Below are 23,409 nucleotides of genomic sequence, written 5' to 3' on the forward strand. Positions count from 1 at the left end.
TACTACTGTTCCCAGCAGACACAGAACAGTACACAGAATGCTATATAGTGTGGCTGAACGAGCGGTGTACCACTGTTCCCAGCAGACACAGAACAGTACACAGAATGCTATATAGTGTGGCTGAACGAGCGGTGTACTACTGTTCCCAGCAGACACAGAACAGTACACAGAATGCTATATAGTGTGGCTGAACGAGCGGTGTACTACTGTTCCCAGCAGACACAGAACAGTACACAGAATGCTATATAGTGTGGCTGAACGAGCGGTGTACTACTGTTCCCAGCAGACACAGAACAGTACACAGAATGCTATATAGTGTGGCTGAACGAGCGGTGTACTACTGTTCCCAGCAGACACAGAACAGTACACAGAATGCTATATAGTGTGGCTGAACGAGCGGTGTACCACTGTTCCCAGCAGACACAGAACAGTACACAGAATGCTATATAGTGTGGCTGAACGAGCGGTGTACCACTGTTCCCAGCAGACACAGAACAGTACACAGAATGCTATATAGTGTGGCTGAACGAGCGGTGTACTACTGTTCCCAGCAGTGACACACAATGACTGGGGGGGACCCTGGCTAGCGTGGCTGGAGCGCGAACTACCCTGCCTGCCTACCCAAAGCTAAACCCACAGGCAAATGGCGGAGATATGACGTGGTTCGGGTATTTATTTACCCGAACCACGTGACAGTTCGGCCAATCAGAGCGCGTTCGGGTCCGAACCACGTGACCCGTTCGGCCAATCACAGCGCTAGCCGAACGTTCGGGGAACGTTCGGCCATGCGCTCTTAGTTCGGCCATATGGCCGAACGGTTTGGCCGAGCACCGTCAGGTGTTCGGCCGAACTCGAACATCACCCGAACAGGGTGATGTTCTGCAGAACCCGAACAGTGGCGAACACTGTTCGCCCAACACTAATATCCGGTTCATAATAGGAACAGAAATTTTAAAACACCTTGTAGTTTTTGAGACAATCCATTTTAAAGCTTAGGGAAAACACATTTTGAAACGGGGGGGGGGGGGGTTCCATTTCAACGGTTGCCTCATTGCAAAAAATGGTTTAAAGAGGCGCCCTGGTGGTATATAAAAGCGTTTAAAAGCAGTTTAAAACCGAGAAAAGGTTTGAGGTTGCTTACCTCAAGGACGACAAATCTTTGTAGGGACAAAAGATTTTATTGGTAGCACAGGCAACGCGTTTCACGGGTCTGAGCCCGCTTCCTCAGGCCAATAGCAGTGCCAGGCCAATTGAAATAGCAAGCTAAGGCTCCCTTAGCTTGCTATTTCAATTGGCCTGGCACTGCTATTGGCCTGAGGAAGCGGGCTCAGACCCGTGAAACGCGTTGCCTGTGCTACCAATAAAATCTTTTGTCCCTACAAAGATTTGTCGTCCTTGAGGTAAGCAACCTCAAACCTTTTCTCGGTTTTAAACTGCTTTTAAACGCTTTTATATACCACCAGGGCGCCTCTTTAAACCATTTAGTGCATCCCTAACCCCCATACGATACCCGTGTGAGGGGTGGAGGCAGAACATATGTGGTTTACACCATGGTGGACATCTGCCTCCCTTCTTTTTTCCAAGCAGAGCGACCGCATCCAGGTCCTTAGTGACCTCCCCGAGTGGAGTCGGGTTAATTGTCTCCACCTGCTTCCTGTGGTCGGTTGCCCCTCTGCAACCCACTCTTGTGAGTAGATTCTTATCTTCTATATTGACAATTTTGACTAAACATATTACACTATTGGGCTCCCGTGTTTTTTATTTCCTGTGCCTTTTCCTCAGAAGGTGTCCTGACACCAATCATCCACTGCCTCATTGCAAAGCCCACAGACATGCTACTATCATCAAATTTGGTACATATATCAGGAGGATCACTAGTGGCATGTTAGCACATTATTTACCGATCAGTTTAAGACCTGGAGGTAAAGTCAATCTGTATGCATTTTGCAGTTTTTAATGGAGTTCCTATTGCTGTTTTAGTGTCGTTCCTATTCAGGCTGTGTAATAGAAAAGAATAGTAGAAATAAAACTCCAAATATTTACTGGATTTCTTTTTATAAGAGATGCCTATAAATATACTTTTCATAGGTTGCTACGTAATCAAATACACCTTTGCCCCTCAAAAAAAAAAAAAAAACATATTTCAAAGACTATCCTAACTTATAGAAGACAATTAAAGACTACTATTTATTTACTGCAGGCTTACCACTGAACTAGAGACACAGGACAAAACTACGGGATATCACCTGTAAAATCACCTCGTCTCACCCTATATGAGAATAATCAATTAGTACAAAGCATAAGGGAGCCTTAGGTATATACAAAATGGTAGCAAAATTTTATTCCTATTACTTGCGTACAAAACACCCCAAAAGACACCCAATAAAAAATCCCACCCCTAAAACCACCGTAACCAACTGAATGCTTGGTCTGTGACCTGTATTTATTTATTTTATTATTTATTATTTATTTGTTGTATTTATAAAGCGCCAACATATTACGCAGCGCTGGACATTAATTTAGGTTACAGACAATATTTAGGGGTGACAAACAGCAATATGACAATACAGGAATACAAGAAAACCAGATCACACAGCACAGTATGAGTACAAGGTAATGCTTAGTCAGTCACTGGATGGGAGCATGGAGTTAGGCAAGTTAGGTTCACTCAAATGCATAGCATGGGTGCACAGTAATGGAGGTGCATGATCAGGTAGGACACAAAAGGAGTGAGGACCCTGCCCAAAGGCTTACAATCTAGAGGGAGAGGTAGGGACACAAGAGGTAGGGGACCAGAGTTCGGCTGTGGGTTTAGAGCAATTGTGAGGGGTGGTAGGCAAGAGTGAAAAGGTGAGTTTTGAGGGCCTTCTTGAAGGTGTTGAAGGAGGGGGCTGCCCTAATGGGTGGAGGTAGGGAGTTCCATAGTGTCGGAGCGGCTCTTGAGAAAAGATAATTAAAGTAATCTTGAGTAAAAGATAATTGCAGTCCTGGAGTGCACTCCTATTTGAACCAGCGCTGTTATTTTTAAATCTTCAACTACCTCATGTTTTATCTCACTTTATGCATTTACCTCATGTTTTACGTCATGTTTGAAAATGGAGAAAAGTCTTTCAGAATTGCTAAAAAGAGAGGAAAATTCTTCATGAGGTATGTTACCTACAACAATATATTTACCTCAGCTACCAGAATTGAGGCCATTATGTTCCAGTATACATTTGGATAGGCAATCTCCGTATAGCACAAAGTGCTGTTAGATTAACACATTCCAAAAGATCCTGTGCAAACCAGGTGTACCATCTGTGAGAAAGGGCAGGCAGACAGGGGACCACAGCGAGACCACACTCAGAGAACGTCACAGCCGGTGAGGTAGTGCGGCCTGGTAGCTGCAAACTGCATGCTACTCTGCGCAGAGAGGTGGCAAAGACCCCTGGGAAAAGGTGTTGTGTATAAAAATTATTTTTCCTGCCCACACTTTACAATTAATTAAGAGCTGTGAAGCCAAAATAGCCATTAATTAGTAAGTTCATTTTACCGACTCTGCTTATCACATACCTCCCAACTTTTTGAGATGAGAAAGAGAGACACTTAAGCCACGCCCCTGTCACACCCCTCATTACGTCCATGGCACACCCTTAGTCACGCATACCATAAAGATTTCATAAGAAAAATATGTTGTTTTATAATTCAAACCACACTGGTCCTTTCTATCCTGGTTCATTTTCCTTCATAGTAACATTTTAAAGTCAGTAATATCAATTTAAAGGATGGGAATAAAGTTTAGATTTAATCAAATACATTTTTTAGAAGAGAAATATATATATTTACACAGAAAGAGGGACAAAGTCCTGAAAAAGGGACACATGAGGGAGAAAGAGGGTCAGGGCTCCCAAAGAGGGACTGTCCCTCCAAAAGAGGATGCTTATCGGGTTCTCACACCGCATCTACCAGTGCCAATGTCACAGGTACTCCGGTTGGGGGTCGATAACAAACTCATCTCTCTTCACAGGGGTTATGTACACACAATGAGACACAAGCAGATAAGATACGTATTCTGCTGACCCGGTCATTCAGCTGTGACAGAGAGAGTAATTAGTGTCAGTGACCATAACACAGGGCTTCGGGTGAACAGCAGTTTTTACAGAATAATTGCTGTTTTTAATGAAACCAATTACTATTCATAATTGGCTATTTGATTTTCGCCTGGCAAAATTGAAAGCCATGTGTATTGGCCTCTTCCTGTGACTAGAATTTAAACTCCCGTCACAAAAAAAGGATTGTGGTGTTGTCAGGCTCAGACATTTGCCCATTACTATTGGAAATTATTTTAATTACATTCATGTCAGCAAAGTGTGTGTGTGTGTGTGGGGGGGGGAGGTAAAGAGTACACTCCCACACAGACATTTTCTGAAATTTGCTAAGATTGTGGAACTGTGGGAACCAATATAAACTTTAGGTTTTGTTTTATAAACCTCAATCATACTCTGTTTGCCTTATACCAATGTTTGTGTATGGGGTTTAACCACTTGAGGACTGCGGTGTTAAACCCCGCTAAAGACCAGGCCATTTTTGACTAATTGGGCCACTGCAGCTTTAAGGCCCAGCTGCAGGGCCGCACAACTCAGCACACAATTGATCCCCCCCTTTCTCCCCACCAACAGAGCTCTCTGTTGGTGGGGTCTGATCGCTCCCCAGTTGTTGTTTTTTTTTTTGTTTTTTTATAAATATTTTTTTATTATTTAGTAAATACATTTGTGCATTTTTTTCATTATTTTTTTATTTGGCCCGCCCTCCCTCCCCCCGCTAGCCAATCATCGTTCAGACGGTTTCGCAGTCTTAATAGTCTCCGAGCGCGAACGTCGCTGGGAGACTCTCCGCCTTCCAAGCGGAGATGCGCGCGCATCGGCATTCGCAATCTCCTGCTTGCCCCATAGAAGACCTTCACGCCAATCGGCGCGGAGCAGTCTTGGTGCTGCCACCGCGTTCACACCAATTGGCGTGGAGCGGTCGGCAAGGACATGGAGCGATCAGAAAACCTGAAGTGAAAATAAACTTATGAGATAATGAATTGTACATGTAGTACAGCTAAGAAATAGAACATTAATAATGTTAGCATAAGATCATAGATCATTGGTGCTAATGTTAATTAGCAGCAACCAGACGCCCAAGGAGAATTTTGGGTGCCTGGTGAAATGCATTGTTAATATTATCATTTACATTATCGTGGGGAAAGGGGGTGGCGATGAATGCATCAAGAAGGAGACTTGCAACTGAGGGTTGGAGGGTTAAGGCTAGGCATTAGGAAGGGGGTTTGCGGCAGGGGGGGGCAGTTAAGGTTAGGCATTAGGAAGGGGTTTCGCGGCAGGGGGGGGCAGTTAAGGTTAGGCATTAGGAAGGGGTTTCGCGGCAGGGGGGCAGTTAAGGCTAGGCATTAGGAAGGGGGTTTCGCGGCAGGGGGGGCAGTTAAGGTTAGGCATCAGGAAGGGGGATTGTGGCGGGGGGGCAGTTAAGGTAAGTTATTACGAAAGGGGTTTGCGTTGGGGGGGAGTTAAGATTAGGCAATAGTAAGGAGGTTTGCGCATTGGGGGGCAGTTAAAGTTAGGTGTCAGGAAGGGTGTGTGCATGAAGAATAGTTCAGGTTAAGCTTAAGGAAGGGGGTTTTAAGGTTAGGCATCGGAGAGGGGATAGGGTTAGGCATTGGAGGGTATCTGTGTGAAAGTAGGGTTAGGTTAAGTTTAGCAATATCCCAGTACCTCAAATTTCCTAGCGCATTTATTTCATGTATGTGTGGGGATTCCCTTTAGGTACAAAAACTTAAACACTTTCAAGAGGAACTTTAACATAGGATTGAACTTCATTCCAATCAGTAGATGATACCCTCTTTTCCAAGAGAAATATTTTATTATATCAAATAGATCATCAGGGAAGGTCATATGGCTGTTATTGTAAGGAAATCCCTCCCACAGTGTGATGTCATGAACATGATCCTGACAGTTTGATGTCTGTCAAACTTGTTGCATTGTGGGAAATAACAGCTTTCTCCAACTGTTAAGCAAGCAGCATCGCCCTTTGCGTATAAAACTCTCAGTCACAAACATTCTGCATACCTCCCAACTTTTTGAGATGAGAAAGAGGGACACTTAAGCCACACCCCTGATCACGCCCCTCACACCCCTAGTCACGCATACCATAAAGATTTCATAAGAAAATATGTTGCTTTATAATTCAAACCACACTGGACCATTCTACCCCGGTTCATTATCCTTCATATATAACATTAGAAAATAAGAAATATATCAATTTAAAAGATGGGAATTAAGTTTAAAGGCAATTAAACACATTTGTTCAGTAGAAAAATACATGTATTTACATAGAAAGAGGGACAAAGTCCTAAAAGAGGGACAAATGAGGAGGAAAAAGGGACAGAGGGACAGGGCTCCCAAAGAGGGACTGTCCCTCCAAAAGAGGGACAGTTGGGAGCTATGCATTCTGCACAGCTCACCTGGCAGAACAAAAGAGGGCACCACCAGTGGATACATTTCAGAATGTAAATTGGGGCTAGGAAAGATCTTACAATGGGAAAAAAAAAAACACTGACTAAACAATCTATGAATGAATATTGTAAAAAAAAAAAAAGAAGCAATTATATTCATTATGTTATTTTCACTACAGTTCCTCCTTAAATAAGGCTGGCGTACTACGACTGTCTTCGTGTCATCCCTCCGCTGTTTTATTTGAGAAACCGAGAAAGTCGCCTGAAAACAATGATTATAACAAGAGCTTAATAATACATTTCCCGTTCTGTTACCCTCATAATATTCCCCCTTGAGTTTAGCCGAACGTCTAATTTACTGGAGTAAAGCTGAAATATAGAACCATAAACAATGTCAGCGGCTTGGTAATTAATTGGACTTACCATATGTTCAACAATGTGTCTCCTAGCCAAATAATTAAAGCCATACGCATTTGCGATGGGGGTATCTTGTTTAGCATACAGTAGATCTGGGAAGATCGTCTCTCAAATGTTAAATAGCGGGACGCTGCGCGGCGCGCTTAGGTAATGAGGCAATCTGCTGCCGTGACATAAAAGAGAGGATATTGTTCAAGAGCAGATATTTTTAGCTGTGACATTTTGATATTGCTTCTCGGTGAAATAGTTATATGTTTAACAACTCTTCCGAAAGATATGACAACGCGCAGCGGCAGACTCCATTCCCCCTGTTGTCAACACAAAAGGCTATTATTGTTTTTATTTTTTCCTTTTGCATGAGATAGATAGCAAAGAACGGCTCAATCTGAAATGGATTTATCAATTTCAGATGGAGTTGAATACGGTTCTATCCCTCCCTACTAGGGACACAAATGCATTTTCGTGCAAAATCAGGTGACTATTCGAAATTCTGGATAACTTGCAATTTTGCAAGTGTTTGTAGACATCAAGACAGATGCATTAGCTGTTCTCTTTATGTAAATGTATTTTGATTACTAATTACTGGAGCCTTTCTTCAGTGTGTGGCTAGAGCCGGTTCCAGACTTTTTGCTGCCTGAGGCAAACTTGTGAGGATGCCTCCCCCCCCCCCCCCCCAATTATGGGTAGCTAGTATAGTTGCCCCATTATAGTTTCCTCCAGTATAGTTGCCCCAGTGTAGGTAGTATAATTGCCCCTGTATTGGTAGTATAATTGCCCCAGTATAGGTAGCTAGTATAGTTGCCCCAGTACAGGTAGTATAGTTGCCCCCCCGTACAGGTAGTATAATTGTCCCCAGTATAGGTAGCTAGTATAGTTGCCCCCCCCATACAGGTAGTATAATTGCCCCCAGAATAGGTAGCTAGTATAGTTGCTCCAGTACAGGTAGTATAGTTGCCCCCTCCCCCATACAGGTAGCATAATTGCCATTGTATAAGTAGTATAATTGCCCCCAGTATAGGCAGCCAGAAAGGGGGAGCAGCGGGCACAGCAGTGGGGATGGGGTCGGCCCCTCCCTTACCTGGGTCCCCCCGATCCACGCTCCCCCTTCAGCTATTAGTACTGTGTATAAGTGTTAGGCAGCAGGCAGGGAAGCGATAACTCACCTCCTTCCGCATTCCAGCGCTGCGTTCCACCAATCGTCGCTTCCTCAATGCCGTGTGTGCACTGTACTTCCACAAGCAAGCAATACTGTAACGCTGATGTATTACACCAGTGGATCTGCTGCTATGGTCCACGTTATGACACATTATGGCTTTGGTATAGTGTTAACTCATCCTTACGTTGGTTTGTGCTTCAATGCTATTCCGTGGAAAGGCCATAAAATCAGCGAGGGCAGAGCTGACATACTTTATACATACTACTGTGGAGGAGAAATGTTTGTAAATAATGTGCAGCCAGGGAAACCTCATATTGTTTATCAGGGAGCGATTTGGGATTGGTTTAATACACCGTGGCTAGGTGCGCACTTAGCAGAAACGCTAGCGTTGCGGAGAATGCTGCGTTTTTGCCGCTAATGGAAGTCTATTGGCCGCAGGAAAAAACTCATATAAAAACGCATATGCTTTTTCTATGAATGCATTTTCAAAAACGCTGATTTTGTCGCATGGTATGCAAAAATGCGTCAAACACGCACATAATGAAAGTCAATGGGAATGCAATGGTATGCATTTTTCATGCATTTTACATGCGTTTTTATATGCGTTTTTGTAAAAAAAAAACACAAACAAACTTGTTTTGTGATACATTTCCGCTTCCTGTTGTCTTCCTAGTTGTTTGCATAAAAAGCAGTTGAAAACGCATGAAAAATGTGCGTTTTGTATATGCAAACCGCAAACGCATTAAAACACGCAAAATGCTTGAAAAGCGCATCTGCGGTAAAAAAAAAAAGCTAATAAAAATGAAGTAAAAGCGCAGCAAAAACGCACACACAAAAACGCACATGACATAAACCGCGACCTTTCATGTTATGTTATGTGTGCACCTACCCTGTTGCTATAAATATAGAGGTTTAAATGAGTTAGAAAATTAATTGCGGCCTTTTTTGTTACACCCACCCTAACAGCCATTTATTATTTGTGATTTGCAGATTGTCCTGCGAGCCAAGCGTGGCGTCAGCTATGTGGGGGACGTAGTTGTGGACGACATTAGCTTTGAAAACTGTTCCCCAATGCTGATCCAGGATGAGTCGTGTACATCGGAGGAGTTCATGTGCGCCAATAAATACTGCGTTCCCAAGGACAGCATGTGTGACTTTATGAATGACTGCTCCGATTACTCCGACGAGAACATCTATACATGCCGTAAGTTACAGTGCACACCTTACCGGCTGAATAGAGCATAGTGGTAGTAAGGATTGGACAGTAATAATCAGGGCCGCCTTTAGGGCATCACAGGGAGGACTGCTGTATGGGGCCCGAGTGATTCTGGCCCGGTGAACAGTGCCACACATGGGTTCCAGCTGGAGTCTGTGACTGCCCATGTCTGTCTTCTGGCTGCCCATTAATGTGGTGAGAGGTGACAGGAGGCTCATTAAAGAGACCCTGTAACAAAAAAAGTTCCGCTGGGGGGTACTTACCTCGGGAGGGGAAAGCCTCAGGGTCCCAATGAGGCTTCCCCCTCCCCTGTAGCTGCAGGCAGTCCAGTGCTGGCTCCCCCGAAGTGTCCGGCAATCCTCTCTCGACAAGCCTGACAAGCGCTGATAAACACTGATCTATTTACTTATTTACCTTTCCTGGCTCCAGCAGGGGTGCTGTTGCGGCTTTCCACACGGAGATAGGCGAAAATAGACGATCTCTGTCGGGTCCGCTCTACTGCGCAGGCACAGGAGACTTGCGCCTGCGCAATACAGCAGCCTGACATCAATCGGCTATTTCCGCCTATCTCCGAGGCGGAGAGCCGATACTGCACCTGCGCTGGAGCCGGGAAGGTAAATATTTACATCCCCACTGTTCGGGGAGCTTGATCTCCGCCGCTGTGGGACCGAGGAGGACGGGGGAAGCCTCAATAGGACCCAGGTGAGTACCCCCCAGGGGAGGTTTTTCTCAGTACAGGTTTTCTTTAAGGAGTTACCTTAGTCAGTAAATGATTAAAGTAAATCTGAGACGAATGGGAGAAAATGATTTTGACTTACCTGGGGCCCTTCCAGTCCAATACATTGCGCTCCTGTTAAGTCTGTACAATCCAGCTGGGTTGTAGTGGGGCACTGTGCATGAACTGTTCCGGGCCATTGTGCTCCCATAGCTGAGAGCGTTCTGTGTAAGTGCCGTTACAGTCTTATTGAACTAAGCATATGCAGAACACTCCTAGCCATGGGAGAGTGTGAAGAGTGGACTCAGGGAAATGAGTGTGTTCAAGCCTTCAAAGATTGTGATTCGCCGTGTAGGGCAGAGGGAAGTGAGGGGGGTCCAGTAGGTTTGCTCATTATGGGGCCCAAACATTTCCTAAAGGGGGTCCTGGTAATAATTGTTGTTCATAGACAGACGCGTAAGAACGATCCATAAAAATGGGCAACCTTGTATCAGCTGAGTTTGTGCCTTTGAAAGGAATTCTGGGAAAGTCCTCTGCTTTAGCCCAAGTTTTATCAAAAGCAAAGCAAAGCCTGATATGATGTTCTCGGTCCCTTTTGTCTTCACAGTTAAAGTCGATCCGAGATAAACTTTTGCTCATTGCATAATTGTGTTCCTTTCGTATAGTTTATAGGGCATTCCTCAAGCCAAATACTTTTTTTTTTTTGCTATAATACTCTAATTCCCTATAAACTAAACAAGCCTCGCCCACAGTACTGGTACTGGTTGAACTCGATGGACGTATGTCTTTTTTCAACCAAAATAACTATGTAACAGCTTCTCCAGTGCCTTGGCACTTTGAGACAGATGTAGCAAGGGCTTATGGGAGCTCAGTCTGGGCAGGAAGAGGAGGAGGTGTTACTAGCCAGAGGCAGAGGGGAGGAGGGAGGAGTTTTCACATGCTGAGGGGTGGAGATGCAGAGCAGCTTGCCTGTGTGTGATGATGAGAAGCAGAACATGGCCACTCGGAAGAATGAATCATATACTGTTGAAGCTGTTTGCAGCAAGATTTGCTGTGTAAACTATCTAAACTTTAGATAAGATATATAAACAAGTTACTTGTTATAGTTAGTTTTTCATCTCAGATCCGCTTTAAGCATCTTTAATTAATAGTGAAAAGGTGATTGAAGTTTCTAGTTGGTTGAAGGGGTAATATTAAGCATTTGATTAGTCCTAGGGTTGAGTTTCTCTGTGAGTTTCCATGAAGTGGACAGCATTGCTTCAGCATTCTGACCCTTTAATAAAAACACATTTTAAGCAGAGGGGCTGCAAACAAAGATGTATAAAGATACAAAACACAGCCTCATCTCCCAAACAAGAACACTAAAAAGACACCTGAAGTTAGAGGTTTATGGAGGCTGCCATGTTTATTTCCTTTTAAATAATACCAGTTGCCTGGCAAACCTGCTGATCTATTTGGCTTAGCAACAGTGCCATAGTAAAGGTAATATTGCCATGCGATGTCTTTGCAGCGCAATAATACCTCCCTTTCCTGTATCAAGCCTATAGTAGCCGTGTATAGCAAATTATAGAAAGTTTTTGCAGGGATTTTATAACTTAATTAAATGGAAGATTTTTGCTTTTGCCAGCAGATCAGCTTCATATTATTTTAAAGTTTCTTTTTTCCCTAGCTGGATTAGAGTAAATATTACCAGGAAAGAATTCTGGGCTATATAAAGTTATAAAGTTTTAATCGGAAGCACGGAACACCCTTGTGTGTTTAAGACTAAGCTCCTCACCTTGATGGGTATTAATTTAGTGTGTGGTTCAGGCTACCGAAAATCTCCATTTTAATTTACTGTGTCTGACCTTGGCATGCGCGCAATTAATCAAAGCCGGCACTGTAGCTGATAGAGGAATCTACAAGCAAAATGCAAATAGGTTCTCTCTGTTTCCATTTGGGTTTATGGAGTAAGACAAGAGAGACTTGCAAAGTGCTGTAAACAAGAGCAACCAATCAGAAGTTATCTTTCCGTGACCTGACTTTATGAGCACTGTCATTGCTTTGTCAATCTCTACCTTGTTTCTTTATCCTGTGTCCAAATTCTGGATTTTTAGAAGAGTCAACCCGACTGGCCCCCTCAGCGCAAAACACTATTCTGCTGTCTGGGACCCTCTGTTAGTTTGCAGCCACGCGCCCCTTCGTGGACAAGCATGATCGTACTGCGCAGTAGCACAGAGCCACTTGTGTACTAGCGGCTTCAGCCTAATGCACTGATGCGGCGGTACTCATGCAATCAGGTTGGGGAGCGCGACCGCAAGAACATATTCGACACCTCCAGTTCACTTTAACCATTTCTGCCGCTGGTACGTGAACCCCACGTCCACAGCGGCAGCTGCTACAGCCGCAGGGACGCGATAGTCACGTCCCTGCAGCTTGGGGGGCTGTGCGGGAGATCATGCGGGCAGATGCCTGCGATCACGCTGTTGCCGGCAACAGGGGATTGGCTGCAGGGGACAAAACTTCCCTGAGCAAATCCGTTCTTGTCCGCCAAGAATGAACCGTTTTAGTTCAAAAAAAGTGTTCATTCTTAAATAGAGCTGCCGATTTCCGCCGCTTACCACCGCCGATTGTTAGATTTATGAATGGGAACAAATTTACACCTACTGACTTTGGGGAATTTTTTTTTTTATATGTACCGTATTTCGCGCCGTATAAGATGCTCCGGAATATAAGACGCACCCAGGTTTAGAGGGCAAAAACCAGGGGGGAAAAAAATACTAAACCTGGTGCGTCCATATTCCAGGAGTGTCTTGTACATGTCCTTCTGTGTGTCCTCATGTGTGCTCCTGTGCCCCCCATATCCTCATGTGTCCTTCTGTGTGTCTTCATGTGTCCTCCTGTGCCCCCATGTGTCCTTCTGTGCCCCCATGTGTCCTTCTGTGCCTCCCATGTGTCCTCCTGTGTGTCCTTCTGTGCCCCCCATGTGTCCTGTGTCCTCATGTGCCCCCCCATGTGTCCTTCTGTGCCCTCATGTGCCCTTCTGTGCCCCCCATGTGTCCTCCTGTGTGTTCTCATGTGCCTCCCATGTGTCCTCATGTGCCCCCCATGTGTACTTCTGTGCCCCCCCATGTGTCCTCCTGTGTGTCCTCGTGTGTTCCTGTGCCCCTATATGTCCTCCTGTGCCCCCCATGTGTCCTGTGTGCCCTAAGGTGCCCCCATATGTGTGCTCCTGTGTCCTAATTTGCCCCCCATATGTCCTCTTTTCCCCCGTCCAGCCTTCCTCCCTCCCGCCTGCGTCTCCTGGCCCCCCGGATGGAAGTGTCAATATCGGCAGCAACTTACCTTTGGCAGGCTCCCGCGCTGATCCTAGATCATTGCGCTGCCCCCCGCTAGCCTCCTCTGCATCCCCCCTCTGTATCTGGCCTCCCCCTGGGTGTAGGAATAAGTATCGGTAGCTTACCTCAGCTGTGCGCCCGCGATGACTGCAGACATCCGTCTTCCAGGCACTTCTCGCTCTAGTGACCGGCTTGAACTTATGACGCGCAGTTCAAAGCCGGTCACTAGAGCGAGAAGTGCCTGGAAGACGGATGTCTGCAGTCATCGCGGGCGCACAGCTGAGGTAAGCTACCGATACTTATTCCTACACCCAGGGGGAGGCCAGATACAGAGGGGGGGAGGCAGAGGAGGCTAGCGGGGGGCAGCGCAATGATCTAGGATCAGCGCGGGAGCCTGCCAAAGGTAAGTTGCTGCCGCTATTGACACTCCACAAGGGGGGCCAGGACACTCGGGCAGGCACGGGGAAGGCAGGCATGGAATCCCCAACATGGCGGCGGGTCGGCGGCTCGTATCGGCGGGCGCTATTGAGTTGGGGATTCCCTGCCTTTGCCGTATAAGACGCAGGGATTTTTTTCTCCCCATTTTTGGGGGAGAAAAAGTGCGTCTTATACGGCGACAAATACGGTATGTCAAGTGGGCATATTGTTATTAAATTATGGGCTAAAAATTAGTGATGGATGTAAAGCTGAAAAAATGCACCTTTATTTGCAAATAAAATATTGTCACCATACATTAAACTAAGGATATAATTTTAATGTTGCAATAACCGGGACAAATGGCCAAATAAAATGTGTATTAACCCATTATAATGCATTTAGAATAAAATAATTCTTAGCATAGTGTACCACCCAAAGAAAGCCTAATTGGTGGTAGAAAAAAACAATTTACAGATCGTTTCGTTGTGTTAAGTAGTGATAAAGTTATTGAGGAATGAAATGGAGGAGCGCTGAAATGTTAAAATTCCTCTTGTCCATAAGGTGAAAAATACCCGCAGGCTGAAATGGTTAAAGGACACCTGAACTGAGTGAAAAGCTGCAATATGTATTTCCTTTTAAGTAATACCATTTGCCTGGCTGTGCTGCTGTTCCTCTGCTTCTAATACTTTTAGCCATAGACCCTGAACAAGCACACAGATCAGGTGCTTCTTAATGAAGTCTGATTTAACCTAGTTGGACTTCAGTTGCACGCTACATGCTTGTACAGATGTATTATTCAGCCACTACTGGAGCCTAAGAGATCAGCAGGACTCTCAGGCAACTGGAATGGTTTAAGTAAAATAAATATTGCAGCCAAATAAATATTCCATATCCCTCACAGTTCAGTCGTCCTTTAAGGTCTTGGGTTTAATCACCAGGAGGGGTTTAGAACTGATTGATAAATTGCTTGCTTCCTAACTGTGGACATATTGTATGCCTGTTATAAAGTATAAGCTCCACTGTGCTAGGAACATTTATGAATCTTTGGATGTACTCTTTTCCAGGTAATTATCTCGGACGCTGTAACTTTGAGTTTGACCTCTGTGACTGGAAACAGGACAAGACAGATAATTTTGATTGGAACTTGCGAGCCGGAAGCACCCCAACACTTGGTACCGGGCCAGTCACTGATCACACTCTGCAGAATCCATCTGGAAGTTACATCTTCATAGAAGGGTCTTTTCCTCATTTGCCGTTCCAAGTAGCCAGACTCTCCGGGCCAGTGGTGAGCAAGTGGAGCAGAAACTGCAAGGTACGTTCTACAAGCCAAATTATGATCTTCATGAGTTGAAGCTACATGTTCCTCTAGGTATCAACACAAAAAGGAAATCCTGGAGTTCAGTACAGTACACCAGGGATGTTAAACCGGTCATTCAAGGGCCGAGGTCCTCACACATTTTTGACACAGCTCAAATTTATTGATCAGGAAAGGTGTGGTCCATCAGGTAGAACAACTTCCTCTTTCTTAGTCCATCCTAAACATTGGCATGGATCTGGCCCTCCAGGCCTGGAATTCCACACCTGTGGCGTACACAGACCGATCTTACTATTGTCAGACATAAGAGTGAATAGTTCAATCCAGTTGGTTGTTCCGTGCCCGCTCAGCACACTCCTTCGTTCCACACTCTCACTCTCCGTACAGTGGCAGCTGTTCACAAAGCTACCAGTAGTTCTACGGTCCATGTTACTCTCTCTGCACTTCCACCTACGTCATCCGCTGGCTGGGCTGGCTACAACTTTGCGTACAAGGGAGGAAGGAGTGGACAGATTTTGTGCAGACTGTGCATAAAATTGAATGCATGCAACACCAAACACACTTACTTAGCAAGACTTGATTTACATGTAATATCCCGACCCAGTGATTCAGCAAGCCTTTGTCAGGGGAATCTTGTCCTTGTTTTGAGTTGTTTCAGACTGGCTCTATATCCCTGGCTGCTGAAGTGCTACACCAAGGAAAAACTGTGTGATATAATGTACCTCCTATTAATTTTTTTTAAGAAAAATAATACTAGGAGCAGTTGAAAAAGTTGCATCCAAAAATGGGCACAACTGTTATTTATTGATATATGTGGGCACAATTGTTATATGTGGGCATAATTGTTAATTATCGTAATATAGAAAGCTGTTAAACTTTTTAACGGGCGGCTGCAATTAAATTTAAATGTATCATATTATTGGTAGTGGGGATCAGGGGATGTTAAGGTTAGGCACCACTAGGGGGGTCTTAGGGTTAAGCACCACCAGGGGGTACTTAGGGTTAGGCACCAACAAGGGGGTCTTAGGGTTAGGCACCACCAAGGGGGTCTTAGGGTTAGGCACCACCAGGGGGGTCTTAGGGTTAGGCACCACCAGGGGGGTTTGGAGCTAGGCACCATCAAGGGGGTTTTAGGGTTAGACACCACCCAAGGGGGGGGGCTTAGGGTTATGCACCACCAGGGGTTCTTAGGGTTAGACACCACCAGGAGGGGTCTTAAGGTTAGGCACCACCGGGGGTAGGGGGCCTCTTAAGTTTAGGAACCAGCAGGGGAGGGTTCTGTGTGAGAGTAGTGAGCGATTAGGTTATAGTTAATTTACTGATAATGTAATACCGCAATTAAAGCTACCAGCATTGAAGAAAATACTCAAAATAAGTTTGCTATAACGTTTTTTTATTTACATTCTAGTATTTTTGAATGGCTAGGTGCTGACATTTTATTTTTTAGATTAGATGAGAAATTATCTCCTGGGAGAAAACTCAGGGGAAAAAGTTAATTGGATAAGGGCCAAAGGGCTGGAACCCACTAGAGTGATTTTTTGAGCATTTAGGGAGCGATTCAGAATGCTAACGATTTCCCTAAACGCTCAGATAATGTTAATGAATGGGTCAAATTCCACTGGAGCGATTGCGATTACTAAAATTGCAAATGCAGGACATGCAGCATTTTTTGCGTTTCTGCAATGTAAAGTATATAAACGCTGGCGTAATTGCTTGTCAAAACCTACACAGAGCGATTTTGCTAGCGTTTTTTACTGTTACACACTGTAAAAAAATGTAAATTAATTGAAGGGACCAATCAGAATTAAAAACGCTAATCACTACACAATCGCTGGCAAAACGCTTACACGTTTTAAAATCGCTACCAAAATGCCAGAAAAGGCTCATGAAATCGCTTACAAAATGCTCATTAAAAACAATAGCGATTGTGATTAGCAATAGCGAGTTGTAGTGGGTTCCAGGCCTCAGTGTTTAATACTAGTATCAAACAGGATTCTAGCGTTCTTCCATTACCTAATAAACTTACATTTAGCTATTCCATTCAAGAAGTATAGGTAGCCTGAAAAACCCCCTCAGTACAGGTACAAGTAGCAAGAGATACCCCCTGGTATTACATAGCACCAGGTGGTCCCCAATTTAGGTGGCCAGAATCTACCGCCCCTCCTCCCCCAGGACAGGCAGCCAGAGATGGCCCTGCATATAGGTAGCTAGACGTAGCCTCTACAGTATAGGTAATCCCCTAGTATAGGTAATTAGAGATAGCCCCCTCAGTATAGGTAGCCAGAGGGCCTCCAGTATAGATAGCCTGAAGGACCCACGGTATACGTAGCCAGAAGGACCTTCGAGTATGGGTAGCCAGTAGGCTCCCCCAGAATAGGAAGTTAGAGTTAGTGCTCCCAGTATAGGTAGGCAGATAGATGGATGGAGGTTCGTAAACCCATTCTCATCAGCAAGCTGCAAACACTGTGGGAAGATATTCTGCTCTATCCACTCACATCCATTTGGGAAGGTGCTATTGATCAAGCGTGACTAGAGTCACAGTTTTTCTATATGCTCCATGATCAGTAGTTAGGTTTCATGTGTGAGAGGTAGAATGCTGCATTTCATGCCTTGCTTCTGTGTGCTCTTCTCCAGCTGATCTTCTACTTCCACATGTACGGAGAGGGAATCGGCTCGCTGGCCGTCCATCAGGTGTCGGTGAGCAGAGAGGCGACGCTGCTTCTCAACCTGACAGGAAACCAGGGGAATTACTGGCAGAGGAAGGAGCTGGAGCTCTTTGAACTCGCAGAAGATTTTTATGTCAGGTTTGAAGGGAAAGTTGGCAGAGATCACAGAGGGGACATCGCTATGGATGACATTGTGCTGTCTAATGAGTGCCTTCCATCCTCCATCTCTGGTCCTGATTCTTACAAGAACCAGCCTACTCTAGGTAACAGGAGTCTGTGATTTCAGCTGAGCCACTTTGTCTTTGCACAAAAACATTCTGAAGGGCTTTTTACACTTTACAAATACATTAATGAGAGATTCTATAACATAAATATCAGCCCATAATTGACCTCCAATCATCAATAATACAATTATGCATTTCTTATTTTGTTTCCCTGAAGATTTGAACCCCCCCCCCCCCCCGCCTCCCCCCAGCTGCCTATTGTTTGCTTATCTGTCTTTTTTCATACAGATTGTACATATACACTTGGGCTGCTGAAACTGCTTGCTGCTGGTCAGGGCCGGCTCTAGACTTTCTGCTGCCAACTTTGAAGCATGCGGCCCCCCCCCCCCCCACTTATTTCCACCTATTTCCACCTATTTCACTGCTACTATTCGAGTGCACTGATTGGCCCAATGACAGTGGCGTGGTCCCACCCACAAGACCATCGGCACCATTTAGCAAAAGGAGCAGCGGGCGGTTGTGATTGACTGGTCTGGTGTTGGCACCCTCGTCTGATTGGTCACGTGCCAAAGCCTCCCAACTGACTAGCCATAGTGATATCTTGCCGGTGATGGTGTTATACTGTAGCATGCCTCGATAAGAGGCATATATTGACACCTCACCTGTTTATGATGTCATTGGGGCGGGCGGGCAGGCGCCAGGTGGCCCAACCTGTTTGTCCAAACTTCTTCCCATAGATTTTGTCGCCTGAATCACATAATTCAGATGGCTTCATTGTAAGCCCGTCCCTGCTGCTGGTCTGAAATCTATTATGTGCCCACACATAAAGATCGGATCTAGCAGATCGATACCGCAACATGGCCGTCCGATCATTATTTCAATTTATTTTGTGGTTGAGAGCAATCAAAAAGATCTATTTGGCATGCTGGAAAGATCTTGCTCGAAGGGGCATGGTCAGGTGTGCAATGGTAGCAGCGTTCAATTTCCTGCATACCCCTGGAGTGTGCAGATTGTAGCAGGCTCACCTGTCCACCTGCTTCCTCCTCCTGTGTTCCATGTCTTTCTCCATTGCCACCTCTTCCCCGTGACCTCGCAGCATGTCTGTGACATCAAGACATGTGGCGTGGTCACAGGGTACAGGCACTCCAGATGGCAATGGACCAATACACAGGATACTGAAGTAGGTGCACCGGCAGATAGATGAGCCAACAACAACCACCAAAGGCTGGTGGGGGGGGGGGGGGGGGAGGTACACATAGATGGGGAGACCTGCTGAAATTTATTGGAAATCTGTTTGCAGTGTGTGTGGCAGGTAATAGATCCCTCTCTGATCAGATTCAATTACTATTAGCTTGACAAGTGGAGGAAAGACGGTCCATCAGACACAAACTTTTCCCCTCCACTTTATTTTTTTTGAGGAAGGGGAGGGGGGGGGAGGGTTCACATTTTATGGAGCAGAAAATAATATCCAAATTCTTTTGGTTGTACGCATACAACATAGAAGTGGTAAATTGGCTAATCAAGAGTGAATGAGTGTCCCAATCTTTAGGTTACATGAAATTATCTTCAAATGATCTCCAAGAAATGTTAATTTTTTTTGTGGACCTCTTTTGTCTTGTGCTCCTCAGGCTTTTGCCTGTCAGGGTCCTGGAGATGTAAGAATATGAGGTGTTACAAGCCAGAACAAAGGTGCGACTTTGTGGATGACTGTGGGGATAACACCGATGAACAGGACTGTGGAACCTCCTGCACATTCGAACAAGGCCTCTGTGGGTGGCGAAGATCCCTTTCTGACAACTTTGATTGGGTCCTCGGAGAGTACTCATCCCTGAGACCTCAGATTATAGACCACACGTTGGGAAATGAAGATGGTGAGATGATATATATATTTTTAAGAATTCATATACGTTTTCTTAATACAAAAGCATGCCTGTGAAATGGTAACCATAAACAGGTCATTAGTAGTCTGATTGTTCCAGTGACTACTCCAGAGCAACAAATGGTGAGCCACATTGTAGCACTTAATCTAGATGACATTTCTAAAATCTAATTGAAAATTAAATGTGCTGTTGCCCTGCTAGCTTTGTACCGCTGTACAATATTAGAGGAGTGTGGGCCTTACAGAGGATTTCCCGCTCCTGTAGGCTCTGCAAGTGTCTTGTTTTTTTTCAGTACACACAGCTTTCTTTTGATAACATTGAATGAAATAAATTTTGAATTTGCTTGTGTTTTAAAAAAAATATGCCTATAAAATGAAAACATTTGAATTTTCTGAATTTTTCAACCAAAAATATGTTTTTTTCAAAAAGACCAAATAGTTTTTGAGAAATTAGATTTTAAAAAATTCTAAGTAAAAATTACATTTTACTGTGGTACACTGAGGGCACGGGGGGTGGAAGGTGACACGGTGGAGTGCAAAGGTGGCTTAGAAAGGGACACATATGGCACAGGGAACAAAGGAGACACAGAGGGGGACCCTGGAGGCACAGAGGTGTATAGAGGAGGCACACGGGACTGAGCTGGCACAGCGTTTCGACTTATGGACAGATTTAGGTTAAGAATGAATCTACAGTATATATACATACAGTATTTAACCACTTAAAGAGGAACTCCAGTGAAAATAATGTAGTAAAAAAAGTGCTTCATTTTTTACCATAATTATGTATAAATGATTTAGTCAGTGTTTGCTCATTGTAAAATCTTTCCTCTCCCAGATTCACATTCTGACATTTATTACATGGTGACATTGTTACTGTGGGCAGGTTATTTAGCTGTTTCTAGCTGCTCTGTCTGTTAGAGACAGCTAATAACAGCTATTTCCTGTCTCTGAACATTGTTACATTGTGGCAGTTTGCCAGCAGTACCGCGGTATTCAGAGCCTTTTGTGGGAGGGGTTTCAGCACAAAATCAGTCACACAGCGCCCCCTGATGGTCTGTTTGTGAAAATCATTGTCTTTCTCATGTAAAATGGGGTATCAGCTACTGATTGGGAAAAAGTTCAATTCTTGGTTGGAGTTTCTCTTTAAGGCCTATCTGGACGAATATGTTCGTCCAGATAGGCTGTGCTGCTGCAGCTGAATGAGGTGTGCAATTGTGCACACTCCTGCCGCCTGCCGTTTGCCCCCAAACAATGAATGGGAATATACTTCCCATTCATCGATCTAAGTCCCACTGAGAAAAACCGACAGCCTCTTATCAGAGGCCGCGGTCTTTCTGCTTAAAGAAAAGTCCCTCATCCTCATTCTAGTTCCTGGAAGCGTGATCATTCACTTCCAGGACTTTTTGACTGTGGCCATCTTGTGGCCAAATAGTAAAACTACACCCACATCCATTTTTTAATAAATAAATACATTTTACATTTAAAATTAGCTGTTTACCTCAACACCAAACATTACCCAAATAAAATTTTTAATAAAAATAAATAAAAATAAATATTACAATAAAAAAAAAACATAAATAGTAACTATTTATGTTGGTTTTTTTTTATTGTAATTTTTTTTATTTATTTTTTTTCATTAAAAATTTTATTTGGGTAATGTTTGGTGTTGGAGGTAATGGGTCTGAACTTTCTAAATGTGCATGTCAAAAAAGTATGTTAATATAATTTTTTAAATTATAGGCTTGTATATAGTGATGGACGCAAATTGAAAAAATGCACCTTTATTTCCAAAAAAAATGTCGGTGCCATAAATTGTGATAGGGACATAATTTAAATGGTGTAATAACCGGGACAAATGGGCAAATAAAATACATGGGTTTTAATTTCGGTAGCATGTATTAATTTCAAACTATAATGGCCAAAAACTAGAGAAATTATGCTTTTTTTCCATTTCTTTCTTAATCTTCCTGTTAAAATGGATTTAGAATAAAATAATTCTTAGCAAAATGTACCACCAAAAGGAAGCCTAAATGGTGGCAGAAAAAACAAGATATAGATCATTTCAGTGTGTGGCAAAAGAATGGGAGGTGAAAGTTGCTCAGATGCATAAAGTGAACAGCACTGTGGGCTGAAGTGGTTAATTAGTCATTTATTAAATGTCAGATTAAGTTACCACTGTTTCGAGCCATGCACAGGACAGCTGTGACATTATTGAATAGGAAGTGGGGGAAGCAAGCATGCCTTGTTTGTGGAGGAGCAGCGTTCAGGTATAACCTCAGTAATGATGAGGATTATGAATCAGCAATGATCATTACATATTTACTAAGCAACCTTTTTATAACTGTTCCATCTACCATGTGGTTCTGAATCTATTTACCTTTCCATTCTGAATTTTCAGATATGATAACACTGACATTTCACGACTGATTCATATTAATAACATGTATTTGTAGACATAATATGAGAAACTAAAAAATGCTTCTTTTTAAAGTGGACCTGAACTCTTGCACAGGACCGAAGGACAACAGAGAGAAATGCACCCTGTATGTATGCAAAGAGTTTAGCCTTTCTAATTCCCCCTAATCTGTGACTAAGCACAAGTTGACATTTTATCCCTTATCTGTGTCAGCTGCCAGCCACAGCAGAACAGCTCATTGGTAAACATAGGATGTTAACAATATGTCTGCTTCCAAGATAGAAGGAAGTAGACACACTGAAGATTTATTGCAGATTTATTGTATTAGTTGTAACAAAGATTTTTTTCTTTAACCTCCTTGGCGGTAATCCCGAGCTGAGCTCGGGGTATGCCGCCGGAGGTCGCCGCTCAGGCCCTGCTGGGCCGATTTTGTTTCTGAAAAAAGCAGCACACGCAGCTGGCACTTTGCCAGCCGCGTGTGCTGCCCGATCGCGAAAGAGGGTCCCCCCAGCCGCCCGAGCCCAGCGCAGCCGGAACAAACAGTTCCGGCCGGCGCTAGGGGCTGGATCGGGCGGCTCTGACGTCAGGACGTCGACTGACGTCCATGACGTCACTCCGCTCGTCGCCATGGCGACGAGGAAAGCGAAACAAGATAGGCCGCTCATTGCGGCCTATCTTGTTACTTTCGATTGCCGGAGGCGATCGAAAGTACGCTTCCGGAGCGCCCTCTAGTGGGCTTTCATGCAGCCAACTTTCAGTTGGCTGCATGAAATATTTTTTTTTTAATTTAAAAAAAAACACATTGCAGCCTCCCTGGCAAAATAAATAAACTGCCAGGGAGGTTAAAGAGAATCTGTACTGTAAAATTCTTACAATAAAAAGCATACCATTCTATTCATTATGTTCTCCTGGGCCCCTCTGTGCTGTTTCTGCCTCTCCCTGCTGCAATCCTGGCTTGTAATTGCTGTTTTTATCCAGTGTTAACAAACAAAATACATAGCAAGTGATACGCTGAGAGTAGCTCAGTGTGTGAGTCATACAGAGTCTACAGGGGACCCGGAGAGGATGTGTATAGCCTCTATCCAATCACAAGCAGCACAGCACATTCCAGCCTGACTGCCTCAGCCCGACAGAGGAGAGAAGATTAGATCATATAACAGAGATAACACAGCCACTGTGCA

The 23,409-nt window shown here is 44.2% G+C and overlaps 1 protein-coding gene across 4 annotated transcripts in view; it reads left to right on the forward strand.

Annotated features, from left to right (window-relative positions):
• Positions 1 to 23,409, forward strand: part of MALRD1 (MAM and LDL receptor class A domain containing 1) — a 407,541-nt gene that overhangs the window by 181,787 nt on the left and 202,345 nt on the right. For all 4 annotated transcript variants that reach the window (XM_068235591.1, XM_068235589.1, XM_068235590.1 and 1 more), the window contains 4 exons: positions 9,054 to 9,267; positions 14,793 to 15,040; positions 17,678 to 17,972; positions 19,562 to 19,804. In XM_068235591.1, the coding sequence (XP_068091692.1) occupies positions 9,054 to 9,267; positions 14,793 to 15,040; positions 17,678 to 17,972; positions 19,562 to 19,804 (1,000 nt within the window). The remainder of the gene's footprint in view (positions 1 to 9,053; positions 9,268 to 14,792; positions 15,041 to 17,677; positions 17,973 to 19,561; positions 19,805 to 23,409) is intronic.

Source organism: Hyperolius riggenbachi, chromosome 5 (assembly GCF_040937935.1).
Source record: "Hyperolius riggenbachi isolate aHypRig1 chromosome 5, aHypRig1.pri, whole genome shotgun sequence".
NCBI lineage: Eukaryota > Metazoa > Chordata > Amphibia > Anura > Hyperoliidae > Hyperolius > Hyperolius riggenbachi.